This window comes from Eschrichtius robustus, chromosome X (assembly GCF_028021215.1).
Source record: "Eschrichtius robustus isolate mEscRob2 chromosome X, mEscRob2.pri, whole genome shotgun sequence".
Classification (NCBI taxonomy): Eukaryota; Metazoa; Chordata; class Mammalia; order Artiodactyla; family Eschrichtiidae; genus Eschrichtius; species Eschrichtius robustus.
In genome coordinates this window covers 13,706,052-13,724,903 of record NC_090845.1, presented here as the reverse complement: position 1 = coordinate 13,724,903, position 18,852 = coordinate 13,706,052, and the positions used below count along the sequence as shown (strand labels likewise).

The following is an 18,852-nucleotide window of genomic DNA, read 5'->3' as shown; positions in this document are numbered from 1 at the left end:
GAAAGTGCGGGGAAGAGTAAGGTCATTGTTGAGACTTGTACATGGCGGGAACCCCACTCCTGCTGCCTGAGCTGCACATGACAAGGGATCCTCTGACGTGGACTCAGTGACAGGGTGAGCCTCAATTTGGATACTACACAGTATTAACTTTTAATTCATCCTTATTTTTAAATAAAAATCAAAATAAGTAGAAGTGAACTCCACTTTGGGGTCCATTGTCCCAGAACACACTTTCTAGAAAATTTAGCTAAGGTTTGAGGGAGTTTTCTAAGGGTCTGCAGTGAAGACCTTCTTGTCTCCGGAAGAGGGGAGCTTAAAACTCAGACCAAGACAGAGGATCAAGATCCACGTTACAAAGTGTACTCATAATTTTTCTTTTTCTTATTTTCTTCAGAGAGATCCAGATACAGATCGTGGATCCACGCAGGACCACCTCTGAGTAAAATCCTGAAGTTACATCTTTGTGAATCAAAATTTCCCCTCCATTGTGTTCTCCCCCTGTAGGAGCCCGCTGTCTCCCTGCTTTGAGGAAGGGAGTGTGTATGAGTCATTTGCTCTTTAGTATGGATTCAAGTCAATGAGATCACCCTCCTGTATGTAGAGTTCTACCTCTGATTATGTAAGGAAGGCTCTGTTTCCCAATCAAGGTATTTTTGTTTATTCCTCCATCCAGCAGATGGAAGAGACATTTGGGGTGCAATGGCTGCAGGCAGTTAGACTTCTAAATATTTACTTTCTTCAAAGGCTTACTCTGTAACTATCATGTGGGGATTTCTTTCTTGTAACAGATTGCCGAGGAACAAGACCATTCTGTACCTGGGTTTCAATTAGATTGATTCTGTTAAAAACAACAACAATAATAATAGCTAAAACTTACTGGAGACTTCCTATGGATCAGGTAACTAAGCTATGAATTTTGTTTAAAATGTTGCTTTTTATCCTCACAACAATTCTACGTGGCAGGTACTAATATTATTGCTCTTTTACAGATGAGGGAAATGAGGCGAAGTAAGTTTTCCACGGCCACCAGTGCTAAGCATTGGAAACAAGATTTGAGCCCATGCAGGCTGTCCCCTAAGCCTCTACCACCAGGCCCTACTGCTTCCTATAATGATGGTCCTGTGGTTGAACAGGCAACCTGGGCTTTCTAGTGTAGGGGAAGAAAAATCATTTTCCCTCTACCCTTCTTGGTTCTTGACTAAGACCCCGTACAATAAAAGGCAGCTTAACAGGAGAAAAACAAACAGAAGTTTAATAACATGTATACCTCCTTGACAACATGGGAGAGACCCAGGAAGACTGAGTAACTCCCTGAAAAGGCCCAAGCCATCACCTTAAATACCATCTTCAGCTAAAGACAAAAGAAGTGGGTGGGGGAGCCGGTCCTAGGAGGTTACCAGGCAAAGAACAGTAAAGAAGTATAAGCTCATTCTACAGATTTCAGTCCATGCCTTCTACATTGATAAGTTTCTAGAGATTTAGAGTCATCCTCTTTTTCCTGGTACCAAAAGGGAGACACCCTTACAAATGGAGATTTCCCTTATAAATGTAAATGTCTCCTATAACGGGGTAACTTCTACTCAGTTTTTAGAGCTTCTCCTAAATGTGCTATTTTCTTAAAAAAAAAAAAAAAGTCAAAAATTATCCTTATGCCAATGAGGCACATTTTGGGGCAAATTCTGCTCCCCTTTACTGGTATTGGAACTAAGGAAGAAAACCAAAGAAAGGATCAGAGTGTCTCTTCCCTGCCTGCTGCAGCCATGGGGAAAGTAGTATCTTTCTAGACAGACACAAAATTTTTATTCTTCCTCCTTGAGTCTGTTATACCTAATCTCCTGCATTTTCACCCCCATATATACACCCTGAAGTTCTCTGTGGCCTGAGGCCGACAGTGAGGTCTGGACTCTTTCATATATTCAGAACCCTCAGGGCTTAAAGAGGCCATCTCAGTGAGACACTGGAGCAGAGGTAAAAAGGCATCAGGGAAGGACTAAAAACCAAAGGCTGGAAGGAGGCTAGAGAAAGAGCCACTGACATGGGGAAGGTTTCAGAAGTGTAGGGCTCTGAGGGATGTAGAAGCTGAGGTATAAAATGGGAAGAGAAACACAAGCAACTGTTGGACATCTGATGGTGCTTTGGCAGAAAGAGTTGAGCAACTATTGACCCTTGGGCCCAACATGGGTTTCAGCAGGATGATCTAATTCCAAAGCTTGGTGCTAATCCTGTAAGGGAGCCCATCAGAAGGGGTATAAACAGGATGAAATATTACAGTTGCCAGAGGGTATGTTTAAAATGACAAAGGAAAGCAGTAACCCAGTTAAATTTCAGTAGGTGTGCAAACATCCTGGCACAAGTTGTTCGAAGGCCATTCCTCAAAAATGTTATGGAGAGAGGAACATATATTTATAACTTGTTAGACTTTGTCAGCAATTTATGAGCCAAAAAGTTTGAAGAACGTTTATAAATCCCATCTCAAATTATAGTTACGTGGCCTGCATTTACTCTACTGTGTGGCATAGAAGATACACAGAGAATCGGGAAAAAAATCACAAAGACAGAAAAAAAAATCACCCATGCTCTAGCGTGGAGGGTATAATAGACTCTGGGTAATAAATTGTCTATATAAATTGTCATTCACCCCCAAACAGACCCTGAGACAAGGATTTAGGTGCATGTAGTTTATTTGGGAGGGGCTCTCCGGAAGCACGGGGAGGGAGAGGGGAAGTGGCACAGGGAGGGGATGAAAGGCAATATAGGGTACCACACAGGGCAACTGGAGCACAGGCCGGCTGGGGACCCCTGAGAGACTGTGGGGAGCACATTCCAGAACTTGCCACCAAGGGCCGAGGAGGCTGGGGTGTCTACCCACCAACTCCCGTCCCTCTTTGGTGGAGAATTGTCCTGCAGTATTAATTCAGGGCACTCCGGCCTGCCCCACACCTTCCCTTGGCCAGGATCACCCTCGGTCAGAGAAACACAGGAAGCCCAGGTCTGTAAGTGACCTCTGGGGTCCACCAACCGCAACCAGTATGTCAGTTCTTCCCTTGGTCCAGTCAAGTTATCAAACATATACAGAAAATGAGACAATTTCAGTTTTTAAATATACTTCAAATTATTGGGGATAAAAATAGGATTTCTAAGTTTCTAAATTATCTCAGTAAAATACATTATCTTTTTTTTTAATTTCAAAATAAGAATCATTAAAGCTCTGGGCTTCCCCAGTGGTGCAGTGGTTGAGAATCTGCCTGCCAACGCAGGGGACACGGGTTCGAGCCCTGGTCTGGGAAGATCCCACATGCCGCGGAGCAACTAGGCCCGTGAGCCACAATTACTGAGCCTGCACGTCTGGAGCCTGTGCTCCGCAACAAGAGAGGCCGCGATAGTGAGAGGCCCGCGCACCGCGATGAAGAGTGGCCCCCGCTTGCCACAACTAGAGAAAGCCCTCGCACAGAAACGAAGACCCAACACGGCCATACATAAATAAATAAATTAATTTAAAAACAAACAAACAAACCCAAAAATATCCACTATACGGCCCTTTACGGAAAAAGTTCCCCAATCCCTGGCCTATGTGCACTGAATGTGTGACCAAAGCTCACGTTTCTGTTGCTCTCTGCCTGTCCATACTGGAGCTGTTGGTTCCTTCTTTAGACGGAGGAAAGACCGTCTTCCATTTCACACTGAACCGCCTGTTAGGCTTATTAATTTGTGAGAGTGAAGACTACAGGCACTGGTTTTCCAGTATTAAACACTCATGGCTCAGGATGCTTAGTCAATTTATCAGCACATTTAAATACTAATTTAGTATCTCAGGCTCTCCTTGGCACTACGGATATAAAAGTCCCTGGCCACTAAGGATTTAAAATCTGGTCGAGGGACTGAGATACATCCAGGTAAAGCCCTTAAAGAACAGGAGAATGATACTCACACATGTATATTCTCCTTCGTGGAACACTCAGAACAGATGATGCTAGGTCAGTATATGCCCTACTGTCATCGTGGTACAGACATATGAGAATATGTTTGATTATAAACCTGCTTTATATATAACTATGGAATATAAAACTTAGGCATCCTCAAGTCCCATTTCCTTAACTTAAAGAAGAGGAAACTGGTGCCCACAGAGTTTCCACCGCCAGTTAGCTGAAAACCAAGACTAGAACCTCCGTCTCTGGATCCCCAAGTCACTTATATTTGTCTACAGCACTTCGGATTTGCAGGCTTTTTAAAGCACAAGTGAAGAATGCTTAAAACTAAATATTGACCACATTTATCTTCATCTTGTAGTATATATATGTATTCCTGAGCCAATCATTTTAACCTTCAATTTTACCTCTGTTGACAATCTAGGAAAGAAAAGATGCCAAATTCTGATTTTTCTGCTCTTCTGTGATGTTTCCAATCATTTAAAGTGGAGAGGGAAAAGATAATAATGAAATTCTTAACAATCTGTTTTGTCCACCATTTATGTTAAAATAAATAAGCATTTCCCATATGTTCTCACGGAGAAACTACTGTACTTTTGTTTTTACATAATTTTATGTTGTTTTAAAATTATGTTTAAAGTATTTCTCATAACAGAGGCCTGACCCTGGTATGAAATTGCCTGACAATAAAAACAAGCACCACCAAAGAGAAAAAAGAAACCTTGAAAAGTTTAAAGTTGACCTGTAGTTATTCTATTTATATGTAGACAGCATAGAAATAAGTGAGTCACATGGACCTATTATCTATTGTCACAGTAAATTCTTCTCACACTGGAAATAAATTTCTTTATGTGCCGTATTTCACATTTTCCCCCTGTTTCTTTCTTATGTAACCTTTAGCTATCACCACTGGCCAATTAGTCTGGGTACAATACAAAAAAAGAAAAAGTAATAAAGAACTGAAGTTTAAAGAAGTGTATCTTAGCAACATTTTGGCGCTGTCCTTCCCATGAAATTTCAGCTTTTATCAATCACTGCATAACTAAATGTCAGCTCTAGCTCCTGCTTACTGGGGCTAAGAGACCTGGCCTAGTTGAAAGATCCCAGAGGCTTTGATGTACCTATAATACTTGGCAGTGTCCACTGCCGCAGGCCTCAGCTGAGATTCCTGACTTACTCACTTTGAGGTTAGCCAGAGATCATTTCTCTGCATCTAAATTGCTGATTTAATTTGAGGCTCTGAATGCTGATCTCAAAGGTCTGACTGGGTAGTTCTGGACTCCTTTTTAGAGGAACTGGGATGTGGATAGCTTTGTGGGCAGCAGATCAGGTCTGTAAGAGAGGTGGTACAGGATTTTCCACTTCTGATAATGGCAACCTAGCTTGTTGCTGACCAACTCTCCAGAAAAGGAAAAGCTAGAAAATCCCTTTGAAAACATCAGAGAAATACCAAGGCAGTAAGGATTTGAGGGGCCAAAATCCTGGAGAGAAAGGAAGTGCAAAGAGATGAAGCTGTTATTCAGCATCATTTTCCCCTTAAGGCATTTACCAAATTTCAAGCAGCACCAAGAGAAACTGAGAGCTGAGAAGAGCTTCTAGCAGTTTCAGGATGAAGGGGAATAATAAATGGAGTTCAGGGCCCACCAAGGAGAGAAGCCAGGGTAAACACCCCAGGCTTACAGTTGAGATGCCCAAAGAGGTACATCCTAGTAGTAGCACTGAACCATAAATAGACCAGTTCTCACAAAGACCAAGCCCAGCCTCCAATCTGTTCAATCCCTGACAAGGTCAGATACACCACCACCTCCTACCTGCCCACAAGAAGCAAAAGCTAATCTTTTCTGGAAGATAATACTATCCAGAGCCCCAAATTATCTACACTTCTTCATATACAAAATCAAGTAGTCAAACAAAAATTGCCTCATATACTGGGAGAGAAAACAAAATGGTCGAAAAACAAGAGAAGAAATATATAATAGAAACAGACTTATAGAGGTTCCACAAGTTAGAGTTACCAAAGAGGGATTTTACAATATATCGGGACCAATTCAAGAAATTAGGTGACAAGATAGAATCAAATGGAAATTCTAGAATTGCAATATACAGTAACTGAAATTAAGAATTAAACGGAAGCTTCAGAAGCAGACTAGACACAGCTGGAGAGAATTTTTGAGCTGAAAATGGCCAGACTGAAGTACAGTGAGAAAAAAGGACGGAAAACACAGAAAAGGTAATAGAGATGTATGGGCAAAATGGTGAAATGAAATTGTGTTTAAAATAGTTCCCAGTCACAGAGGCCTGACCGAAGTATGAAATCGCCTGCCTCAATAAAAGCAAAAACAACCAAAAGGGGAAAAAACTTTAAAAGCTTTAAGTTAACCTGCAGTTATTCTATTTACATGTAGACAGCATAAAGAAGGAGAGGAAAAAGAGAATGGGGCAGAAACAATCTTTGAAGTTGTAATGGTTGAGAACTTTCCAAATGTGGCTAAAATCATCAAGCCACAAGTTTAAAAAAAAAGCTATGAATCTCAAGCAGGAAAAATACAAAGAAAACCACATCTAAGTGCAACATAGTAATGCTGTTGAAAACCAAAGATAAAGAGAAACATCTTAAAATGAGTCAAAGAGAAAAAAAATCAATAATTTTAAAGGAGCTACAATGAAACTGACATCTGGCTTCATAGCGGAAGTCAGAGGACAATGAATGGCAACTTCAAAGTGGGGAAGACAAGAACAGCCAGGCTAGAATTCTATGCCCAGTGACAATATCCTCTCCAAATTACATTAAATAAAGACATTTTCAGACAAATGAAACCATAAAATGTATCCCCATTAGACTTATACTAAGTGAAATACTTAAGGACGTTCTTTGGGCAGAAGTGAAATAATCTCAGATGATGTCACAGAGATGCAGGAAGGAGTGGAGAGCAAGAAAAGGTGAATACAGGAATAAATCTAAAGGTAAATATGTGAGTAAATGTAAGTATGTAAAAACAATTAACATAATGTCTTGTGGGTTTTAAAATATGGATAGAGTTGAAATATAGAATAACAATAACCAAAAAAAAAAAGGCAGGAGGAAATTAGAATGAAGTTAAAGTGTCCTATTACCCTTGTCTGGGAAGTAGGAAAGTTCTAATTTATAGTAAATTTTAATAAGTCAAGGATACATGTTGTAAACACTAGAGTAGCCCCTAAAAGAATATTGAGTTTGTATAATTAACAAATTCATGCTGGGAGGTGGGGGGAGGATAGAATAATTTAAATGTTTAATTAATTTAAAAGAAGGCAAGAAGGGAGGGAAAAAGGATTATGAAACAGGTGTGACCAACAAAAACCAAATAATAAAATGGTAGATTTAAACCCAAATATAGGGACTTCCCTGGTGGCACAGTGGTTAAGTATCCGTCTGCCAATGCAGGAGACATGGGTTCCATCCCTGGTCCGGGAAGATCCCACATGCCATGGAGCAACTAAGCCCATGCGCCACAACTACTGAGCCTGCGCTCTAGAGCCTGCAAGCCACAACTACTGAGCCCGCGTGCCACACTATTGAAGCCCACGCACCTAGAGCCCATGCTCCGCAACAAGAGAAGCCACCACAGTGAGAAGCCCGTGCACCGCAATGAAGAGTAGCCCCCGCTCGCCGCAAATGGAGAAAGCCCGCACGCAGCATCGAAGGCCCAACAAAGCCAAAAAAATATATAATTAATTAATTAATTTTTTTAAAAACCCAAATATATCAGCAAAATTGAGGTTATCAGAGTGTCTGTGTTTATAGGGCAGAAACCTATAGCCAAGTTACAAATAGCAAATACATTTGTGTGAAGTCACTCACGTCATGCATACACACAAAATACCAACATTGACGAAGGTAACTTAAAATTCATAATGCAAAGACATCCATGGCAAATTGGTCAATGGGCGTCATCAATTAAATGAGTATTTAAGATTACTCAAGGCACAAGAAAACTTGAAATGCTGTGAAATTTTACAGCCCGTATAGGAAAGAAACTTGATAGTGGCTTTCTCAGATGATCCTAAACATTTGATAATAATCTTAAACACTTATATGACATTACCAATAATGAGTTATGAAGCTGAAAGAAACTTTTCTAACCTCTCATTAAAAATAAGTCACTTTGAATCAACCATGCTAGAAGACTGAGGTATCTTTCTAATTTCTCTATAGAAAAACATCACCCAACAGGCACATGAAAAGATGCTCAACATCCTTAAGCATTAGGGAAATGCAAATCAAAACCATAATGAGATGTCACCTCACGTCTGTCAGAAGGACTGTAATCAAAAAGAACACAAATAACAAATGCTGGCGAGGGAATGGAGGAAAGGGAACCCTCCTGCACTGTTGGTGGGAATGTAAATTGGTGTACCCACTGTGGAGAACAGTACGGAGGTTTCTCAAAAAACTAAAAATAGAACTACCATATGACCTATTAATTCCATTCCTGGGTATATATCCAAAAAAACCAAAAAACTAATTCAAAAAGACACATGCACCCCAATGTTCATAGCAGCATTATTTATAATTGCTAAGATATGAAAGCAACCCAAGTGTCCATCAACGGATGGATAAAGAAGATGTAGTGTATATATATATATACACACACACACACACACACACACACACACACACACACACACACACACACACTGGAATACTACTCAGCCATAAAAAAGTGAAATTTTGCCATTTGCAGCAACACGGATAGTAGAACCTACCAGAATTCATTCATTCTTTTATTCCTTCCTTCATGTATCCACCTATTCATGTGTTCAATAAATACTTATCAAGCACCTACTACAGGTTAGGGACTGTCCTAGTGTCAGTGAATATGCTAATGAATGTCACAGCCTCTCTCTCTTTTTTTTTTTTTTTTTTTTTTGAGCGTATATTCTAGTGGTAGGAGACAGAGAGTAAGCAAGTAAACAAACAAATGAACAAAATAGTTCTCAAAAAGATTATAGTGGATGACATTTACCAAAGAGAAATGGAGACATACATCCATACAAAAACTGTATGTGAATGTTTATGACAGCTTGATTCATCATCATCCAAAACTGAAAACAACCCTAATACCTATTAACTGAAGAACGGATAAAGAAACTGTAGCCTAGCCATGCAATGGACTCAGCAATAGAAAGGGAGGGACTACTGATACATGCAACAACATGAGTTGAAAGAAGCCAGACTCAAACAACTACACACTGTATGATGTCATTCATATATTTTGGAAAAGATCAGTGGCTGCCAGGAGATTTATTTTCTTTCTTTCTTTTTTTTCTTTTACTTTTTCTAGGAGCTTTATTTTCTGTAAGAACAACTTAGTGCGTAATGGAGGTTATAAACTAAAGAAAGTTTGGATGTGGAAAAAAAATTCCCTCCTGGGTGGAGGAAGAGGATAGACTACAGAGGGACATGAGAGGATTGGGGGGGTTGATGGAATGTTCTATATCTTGATTGTGCTGGTGGTGGTTACATGACTGTGGAAGATTGTCAAAATTCATAGAAATGCACGACTAAAAGTTTACTGTGTAAGTTACACCTCAGTCAACCTGAAAGAAGAAACTGGATGATAGAACAGCGTTGGTCATTCCTTTAGTCTGAGTGGTCAATGAAGACCTCCTACAGAAGGTGACATTTAATGTATAAAATGAACCTGCAGCCTCTTAGGGGTTCCTAGGCAAATCAAATCATTTCATGTAGCAGCAAATATCAGATACTAATCTAATACTTAATAACCAGAATTTCAAAGATGACTGTAATAAAAAAGATCCCTTGATCTATTACAGGGAAGTAGAAAAAGGAATGGAGAAAAATTTTTTTCTTTTATTCTGCACAACATGTGTTTTAATTAAGAGGGAATTTATGCAAACCCCACACACTAGGAGGATTTACAAGTGCAAAAATGCAAATTTAGTCTATTTTCAAAGGATGGTATTGACAAGCACAGTTCAAAAAAACCTCACCAGGGAGCCCTTTCAGTCTATGCTCTATGTTTCATGATTAAGCATGTGACCTGTCTCGCCTCCATGCATTTTAAGTTGCCAAAAATGATAATTAATCACATAAAAGTCTACCACTTTAAAAGATAATGTGTGAGAGACAAGGTCAGACTTCTTTGCTGCCCTTATCTCCATAGCACTCCAACTCAAAGAGTCTTGCTGGGAACCCCCCCTCCCATTGCACCTGCCCTCTGAGCTCTCCCAGAGCCGGCCAGCAGCTGTGACAGATCCCTCCCCAATGGGGAGACAGGAGCTGAGTTTCCTTCTGGAGAGGCAGCATATGCTTCAGAAAAATCATACCCTAGAGAAGCTATGGACTGGTGACTCATGTAAACTCCTCCAACAGAGAGACTTCCTGGGAAAGATGCTTTACGAGAGATTAAATTGTCCTCCCTTGTGAGAAATGGCCAGTCTCCTTGGGATCAGTGAAGCTGGGCTCTAGAACAGTAGAGGAGCTTTGGAATCACTGGGGTGATCCCCTCAGAAGAGGGCTAACTTGGAATCACTCAGGGTATCTTCCCACAGAACAGTAGAGTTCAGGATCAGTAGCTCCCACTGCCCAGAGAAGCGAAATGGAATTAGACTTTGCTTTGATGGTTTCTGAAGAAAAGTTTTCAGTTTCCCTGAAGGAATTGGGACTTGGAATGAGGAAAGCAGGGTTCTAGTGTGACTCTACTCTGAATCTGTTGTGACAAGGCCAAATTCCATCACCTCTTTTGGTCTCTGTGTCAAACAAGGTGAGATATTGTGATTTATAAGAAATATATATTTGGTCATTCAGATGACCAAATACATATTTCTCATATACATGTGGTCTTGGTCCAGTCCCTGGCTCACACTCTTAAAACCCTTGGAATTTCCTAAGTGTGTTGAGAGTGATAAAGGTGTCTTTTGTTATGTTAATGACTTTGGGAAAGGAGTTAAGGATGGGGGCTGGTCACCAAGTGATTCAACTCGTGATTAGAGGGCTGGAACTTTCAGTCCCAGCCCCAGACCTCTGGGGAGGGGGATGTGGCTGGAGGCTGAATCAGTTGTCAGTGGCCAATGGTTTAATCAATCATGACTACGTAAGGAAGCCTCCATAAAAACCCAAAAGGACAAGGTTCGGAGAGCTTCCGGGTTGGTGAACACGTGGAGATGCAGGGAGAGTGGCACCTGGAGAGGGCCGGGAAGCTCCCTTTCCTCATACCTTGCCCTATGCATCTCTTCCACCTGGCTGTTCCTGAGGATAAAAGTATTGTACCCTTTTACAATAAGCCAGTGATTTAATAAGCAACATGCTTTCCTGAGTTCTGTGAGTCACTCTAGCAAATTAATGGAACCTGAGGACAGGGGGTCATGGGGACCTCTGATTTTTAGCCAGATGGTCGGAAGCACAGGTTTGTGACTGGCATCTGAAGTGGGAGTGGCGGGTGGGGCAGTCTTGTAGGACTGAGCCCTCAACCTGTGAAATCCGACGCTATCTCTGGGTTGATAGTGTCAGAATTGAGTTGAATTCTCAGACACCTAGCTGGTGTTCTGAGAATTGCTTTTTGGATGTGTGGGGAACCCCCTCCCCCAATGTTGGAAGTTGAGTCTCAGAGCACCATTTATAAGGGTATGAACTTGAGGATGACTTCTACTCGTAGCTGCTACACTTTATCATTTTGTCGCTGCTTAAACATCAACCAAGCTGTAGCTATTGTCCTCTTACTAGATGTAAGGTGGGCCTGGGCGTTGTAGCAGGCACAGACCCCACGGAGCGTCTCATATAATGAAGGAAGTAGAAAACACATCTATAAAAAGGACCTAGTAATACAAGGTAGGATAAATTTGATATTTAAAGAACAGTACAGGCAAAAGCATCTTAGGAAAGGGGAAAATATCAATGAAAGCCAAAGGGTCAGGGAATGCTTCATAGAAGAGAAGGGCTTGAACTGTGCCTTGAAAGATTGGTAGCATTTGGATAGATGGAGGGAAGAGCCCAGTCATCAGGGAGGGGAAAGTGAAGTAAAAGCGGGTAGAAGTCAGGCAGCATGTATGGGAGGCTATAAGAGTTTAGCTAGAGCAGTGTTTGGTGAAGTTTGAGATAAGAAGGTAAAAAGATAGACTGGCAGATGGAAGAGGGCCTGGCAAAAGAGAATGGAAGGATCAGACAGAAGTTCACAGCGCAGACTGGAAAGTGAACCCCATAGGTATTCTTCAGAAAGTCTCAAAACCTCATCAATGGGATGCCTAAATTCCCCAAGCCTGTGACTGGTGATTGTATTGGGTTGCCTGTATTCTTCTCCCTTCATCTTTGAGTATCTTCCAATAGAAGATATTTTACAGACAGGAAGAGCCCATGCAGCTGGGAGGCATTCGATATTTGCCTGAGGGATTCCTGATACCCTCAATGAAAGAAAGCAGCTAACATGGATCCTGGGAAAGAGATTTGGACCCCAAGGCACAGAACAAACTCTCTTCTGCGTTGTCCAACAGAACTTTCTGCAATTATGGAAATGTTTTGTATCTGTGCTGTCCAGTAGAATCACATGTGGCACTGAGCACTTGACATGTGGCTGGTTTGACTAAGGAACTGAATTTTTAGTTTTATTTAAATTAAATCTTGGGAGTTCCCTGATGGCCTAGTGGTTAGGATTCCGGGCTTTCACTGCTGTGGCCCAGGTTCAATCCCTGGTCAGGGAACTGAGATCCCGCAAGCCGTGTGGTGCAGCCAAAATAATAATAATAATAATAATAAATTAAATCTAAATTTAAATAACCACATGTGGTTAGTGGCTCCCATGTTGGACCATGCAGCTCTAGATGTCAGGAGAGGCTGAAAACTACATTATCTCATAAATTCCTTGCAGTGAGTTCAAAGAATCTGTACTTCAAGAAGTTTGCATTAATGTAATACTTTCCTGTTTCTTTACACATTCCAAATCACAAGGGAGGGGAAAACCTAGGAAAAGTCTTTTCTATGGAATCAAAGAAGGATCACTTTACAGTGGAGCACATCTGGCCTTAGGATTTATTCTGTCAGCCCCATTCTAGCAGAAATAAAACTGAGTAATAATACTGAAGCAGACACAATATAACTTGGGCATGTAATATAAATGCTATTAACATTAAATCCAGCTTTATTCTTTGCTTTTATACTGGAAAAGAAAACGCAAACTCTCCTTACCCTTTTCCTGTTAGGTCTTAAATTCCACTTATATAATACTGAGGCACCTAGTATAGAGATGGGCATCTAGTAGCAAAGACCAGTATGTAAAAAATATATCCATCCATCCCAAACATTCACCTATCTCTCCATCCATCTGCCCATCCACTCATCCAACCATCCAACCTCCTATCCATCCACCTCTTTCCATCTATCCATCCATCAACCCATCTCATCCCCCAAATCTAGTTACTGACTCACAAAGAATAGATTTTCTCTCATTTGCCCAAATAATGAGAGCTTAATAGAGAGGAACAGAGAAGAAGCAGGTGACTGTGTGATATATTTTTTAAGAGTATGCTTTCAGATGATTAACCATACTTTTAATTAATCAATATTTATTTAGTTATTTTTAAACTTTATTTTAAAATCTTTTTTAAATTTTATTTTTGGCTGCGTTGGGTCTTCATTGCTGCGCACAGGCTTTCTCCAGTTGCGGCGAGCGGGGGCTACTCTTCGTTGCAGTGTGCGGGCTTCTCATTGCGGTGGCTTCTCTTGTTGTGGGGCACGGGCTCTAGAGCGCAGGCTTCAGTAGTTGCGGCACGCGGGCTCAGTAGTTGTGGTGCATGGGCTTAGTTGCTCCACGGCACGTGGGATCTTCCCAGACCGGGGATCGAACCCGTGTCCCCTGCGTTGGCAGGCGGATTCTTAACCACTGTGCCACCAGGGAAGCCCCTAATCAATATATATATATATTTTTAATAAATTTATTTATTTTATTTATTTATTTTTGGCTGCTTTGGGTCCTCGTTGCTGTGCGTGGGCTCTCTGTAGTTGTGGCGAGTGGGGGCTGCTCTCCATTGCGGTACACAGGCTTCTCACTGCAGTGGCCTCTCGTGTTGTAGAGCACGGGGTCTAGGCACGTGGGCTTCAGTAGCTGCAGCACGTGGGCTCAGTAGTTGTGGCTTGCGGGCTCTAGAGTGCAGGCTCAGTAGTTGTGGTGCACAGGCTTAGTTGCTCCACGGCATGTGGGATCTTCCCGGACCAGGGCTCGAACCCATGTCCCCTGCATTGGCAGACAGATTCTTAACCACTGCACCCCCAGGGAAGCCCTAATCAATATTTTTTGATCACCCATTAGGTACAAGAAACCATCTGAGGCACTGTAAGATATAATATATAAGAAATCTCTGCCTTCTACATTCTTAATAATCTACTTGAAAAGTCAAAGCAATGAATATACGAGAGACTAAAAAAAGAGAAATGAATGAAATACTTCAAAACAGCAAGATGAAAGATGTCACGAGATAATTCATGTATCAGATAATAAGCCTCATGTTTAGAAGAGGGCCAGGAAATCTGGACTAGAATGGTCCAACTTAGGGCTTTAAGGAGGAGGCTTGAGCCAGAATCTGAGTGATGGGCAAGATGACAGATAAAAATCATGAGTTTAAAATTTGGAAGGACCTTAGAAATAATCTAGCTCAAGTCTATTATCTCACAGATGATTCAACTAAGGTCAGAGAGTTAAGAGACTTGGTCTGACTCCCTTATATGGGTAGTAATGGCAGAAAAAAAGAAGCCTAAAATGCAGGGCTGTTGATATCCATTCCACTTCCATACATCACATGGGTTGGGGAGAAGAGTCTTCTATTTAGGAAAGGAGAAAGGATTCTGGAGAGTGGATGTGACTCAGCATAAGCAAGGAAGCAGAGCCAGGAACCTGTTGGTGTAACAACTGTGTACGAGGATCTCAATGTGTGTAAGGAGGGGAAGATAGCATGGGGCGAGGGGGAGGCTGGGACCAATAGTGAAGGGGTTTGAATGCAAATCTGCAATTGGTCAGTGTCGTGAAACACAGAATTCTGGTTTCTGGGACTGCCTTGAAGTTTCCCTTTAGTGCCCCAGTATAAACTTTTCTAGAAAAATGTTATTCTTTTCACATTAACAAAGACTCAAGTTCACCTGGGGGAGAGAAAGCTGCAGAAGGGAGGCTGGGATGAGTACTCGCATTGCTGGTCAACCTATAGGGGGCAGGGATGGACGACTACCCTCCATCCTGAGTCAGTAGATTTAGGATGGGGGCTAAGAACTTGCATATTTTTAAGCTCCCCAATGATTGCGATGATCATCCAGTTTTGAGGGTCTTCTGGTTCACCCTTTGACCAATCCATCAGATACAGACTACCACTTTGGAAAACTCTTTGACAATATTTACTAAATACCTGCCCCTATGATCCAGCAATCCCTCTCCCAGGCATATACCCAAGAGAAACACTTTTGTTCCCCAACAGGCATGAATAAGAATACCCAGAGCAGGTTATGATCAACCCCAAACTGGAAAAAATCCAATGTCCATCAGTATTAAAATGGATAAATAAACTGAGGTATATTCATACAATGGAACACTACACAACAATTAAAAAGAATAAACCATTGCTATGTGCACCAACGTGGATGACTATCCCAGACATAAGGATAAGCATAAGAAGTATGATTCCATGTATATGAGATTAAAGAACTGGCAAAAATAATACATGGTAATTGAACTCAGAATAGTGATTGCCTCTCTATGGGGTTGGGTATTAACTGGAAAGGGACATAAAGGAAAATCCTGGGGTGCTGGAACTGTTCTATATCTCTATCTGGGTGGTGGTTATGCTGTTATACAGAATATGTGAAAATATATTGAGCTGTACACTTGTTCAGTTTACTGTATATAATTATACCTTGTTGAGAAGAAAAAATACAGATATTGTGTGTGTGTGTGTGTACGCATGTGTATTTGCCCTGCCAACCTCATGAGGTTGTTATAAAACTCCAATAGCTTTTAAAGATGAGACACATAGCTAAGTACAGTCTTATATATTTTAACTAGCTCAATACCTATTCTTGTTGAAATTGGTTAGAGGCACTACTTGTGATTCAGGTAATCGGTCAGCTTTTTTAGGCCTTAGCAAAACACAAAAAGTTAGTTATATGGTAGCTTACAGTAATTTCTGAACTTGGGAAAGACGTGCGGTAACTGTAAACTTACTGAGAACACACCAGAGCTGCCAAATGGTGCAGCCTGGCTTTTGAGAGGGCCTTTCTGCTGATGGGGAATTTGGTCTGCTTTGAAACCCCGGAGAAGAGTTCCCTGCAGCTGTATCTTTCCATTGCACTCCCTCACTTTCCTCTCCCCCACTCCCCACCCCATCCCAGGAAGACAGGAAACGCCATCTGTACCACTGCACTCACCAACCCGGAAACCAAAATCTCATCATCCCATCAAGAAAATGACTGTCATCCTGAGGTGCCCTTGGCCACTGGTAACCAGCCACAGACCTGCTGCCAGCTCCACAGTTTGCCTGCCCTGGCTCAACAGTGAGACTGCCTGTGGTCATCAGGCCTTGGTGGGCATATGTTCAGGGTTAGAGCAAGCTGGTGGTGAGTGGCAGGAACCGAGAAACCCTGTCTAGTGGGCGCCATGTGCAAACCTCATTCCTGGGCTATTATTTTTCAGTCTGAAAAAGTTGTGTGTGCTGAGCAGTGTACTTCAGGCAGCTAAGTATAAACACATGTCTACAAATACTGATAGCACTATCTTTATTTGTCCATTACTCCACAAACCCAGATCACCTGGGGACTGTTTGTTCCTCTACAAAGTGAGAAGCCAGCACCGTATGTATTAAAATGTGGGACATTTTCTTCAGAGTATAAATTTTCAAGAGCTGCTTCTATGCCTTCCTCAGTACACTCTCAAATCCCTTTGTATCTTTAACACCATAACATACAGTTGATTTTAAAATAAAAATTGATAGTCTCTGGTTCCTTGCACCAGTTTTTCTTAATTTGACCATATGGTCGACAATGTGTCTGAAGCCTATTCATTACTGTGTCCAGTTCTAGAGCCCAGAAGTACATAAGACATGCTCAGCAATTTATGTGAACAATCTGCAGATATTTCCTGACTGGTTATTTCAAGGAAGTGTTTTTTACATGATAGACACCTGATAAATGCTCAAAGAATGAATATGAATGTTTAAGAATGAATAAATGTGAATTTTTAAGCAATATGTTCACACAAGAAATGCAGTTCACAAATATGTATACTTCCCAGAATAAAACACTGTACTGGACTCCCTCCCCCCGCCCAAAAAAAAAACCCTAAAAGTATTGTATATGGAAGTACATCAATAAAGATACTAAAATTTGAAATCAACCTTGAATGGAGCTTTCTCAAGGAAAGAAAAAATCCAAATAATGCTTGATTTCACCTAAGAGATACTTAGAAAAACCAGCACACAAACTGTTCAGTTCCAGAGAACCAAATACAACATCAGCTGTGAGAAAAGTTAAACTGTCTGAAGAGAATGGATTTCAAGGAAATGCTGCTTATTTTCTCCTCTTGGTTATTTCTGAAAGAATATTTGAAGAAGAAATGCAGTGGGACTTTTCTGTTCTCTGAAGACTTTGAATTGCTTCCAAGAAACATTTACCTGGGGTTTAAACTCTATTAGGTGTGATTTTTTTTTTTTTTTTCTCACCAGTCAATTAATTTTGCAGGGAGTGAGAAGTTAGGAAGAGGCAAGGCTAAATCAGCTGTCTCCAGAAAATGCACCTCAATCTTATACTCAGAGATCTTTTTTCTCCCCACCCCCCATCCACTGACTTTTCTTTCTGAAACCATTATGTCAAACTCAAGAAGTAGTCCCTAGAACAGAAACATGCCTGGAAGGGAATTGGAGTTTGAGTGAAACTTCCCTGCGCACAAACAGCCCCGTTTGTCCCGATGTGGTAGCTCATTTACCGAGGCATCTACCACCCTCAGAGAGAAGGTCGCTGTCCTCCAGGACTTACCTGTCTGCTGAGAGAGCTGTGAGTGTGAAGACAGACACCCCTACTGAGGTAAGCTGGATAAAAGGGATCAGTTTGCAACCAATCCTGCCAAACAGCCATCTGTCGGCCAGGTACCTGCTGGCATCTACGGGCGCACAGGTTACCAGGAGGAGCAGGTCTCCCAAAGCCAGGCTGGAGATGAATAGGTTCGGTACATTTCGCATGGACTTCACGGTACAGAAGATCTTGATCAGGGTGATGTTGCCAACGAGGCCTATCAGAATGATGACCCCATAAATTGCAGGGATGACATACAGGACCCCCGGGTGGAACCAGTCGTCGTTCATGGGGAGATCCACACTGTGATTAGAGATGTTGCAGTGTACGAAATGGTCCACTTCCAAGTTTAGAAGCAAACAGTCATTCAGAGCCATCCTCTAGACTCTTTCCCACCTAAAAAGTGCCCTTAGATGCTGTTGTTTAACTTTTGACTTTGCAGTTTGGTGAAGAAGATGATAAAATCTATGCTGGGCTCTTTATCTTCTTTAATAAAAATACTCTGAGTACATAGAGACTATGGCATTCAAAATTGTCACTATTTTGATGCTGGTGCTGCTCTGGTCTTTACGTGACCAACGCAATACATCTCTAAATTCAGTAAGTTAACAACAAAACACCCACAAAAACTCAGCTCCCGAAGGGCTTAGAATCAAACCCACTCTGTACCAACTCCTTCTACCTCCATTCTAGTAGTCTGAGTCTCCCTGGCTGCAGTTTACTAAGAACTTTTGGCCTGCTATTTTCACACGGCATTTCCCGTCTTTCCCGATATTTAGAACCTGAAGGTTTAAAGAGGGTAGAAAAAAACTGCACCGAGAAAGCCTGGAATGCTATAGGCAGGAACGCTTTGCACGTCACCGGCTTCACCAGCAAACGGCAGCTCTG

At 41.5% G+C, this 18,852-nt stretch overlaps 1 protein-coding gene across 1 annotated transcript in view; it reads right to left on the bottom strand.

The window, feature by feature from the left end:
- The window catches only part of GRPR (gastrin releasing peptide receptor), a 28,220-nt gene extending 9,879 nt beyond the window's left edge, over positions 1-18,341 (bottom strand). The window contains exon 1 of the mRNA XM_068533726.1: positions 17,929-18,341. Coding sequence (XP_068389827.1) covers positions 17,929-18,341 — 413 coding nt within the window. The remainder of the gene's footprint in view (positions 1-17,928) is intronic.
- Between the last annotated feature and the right edge of the window lie 511 nt (positions 18,342-18,852).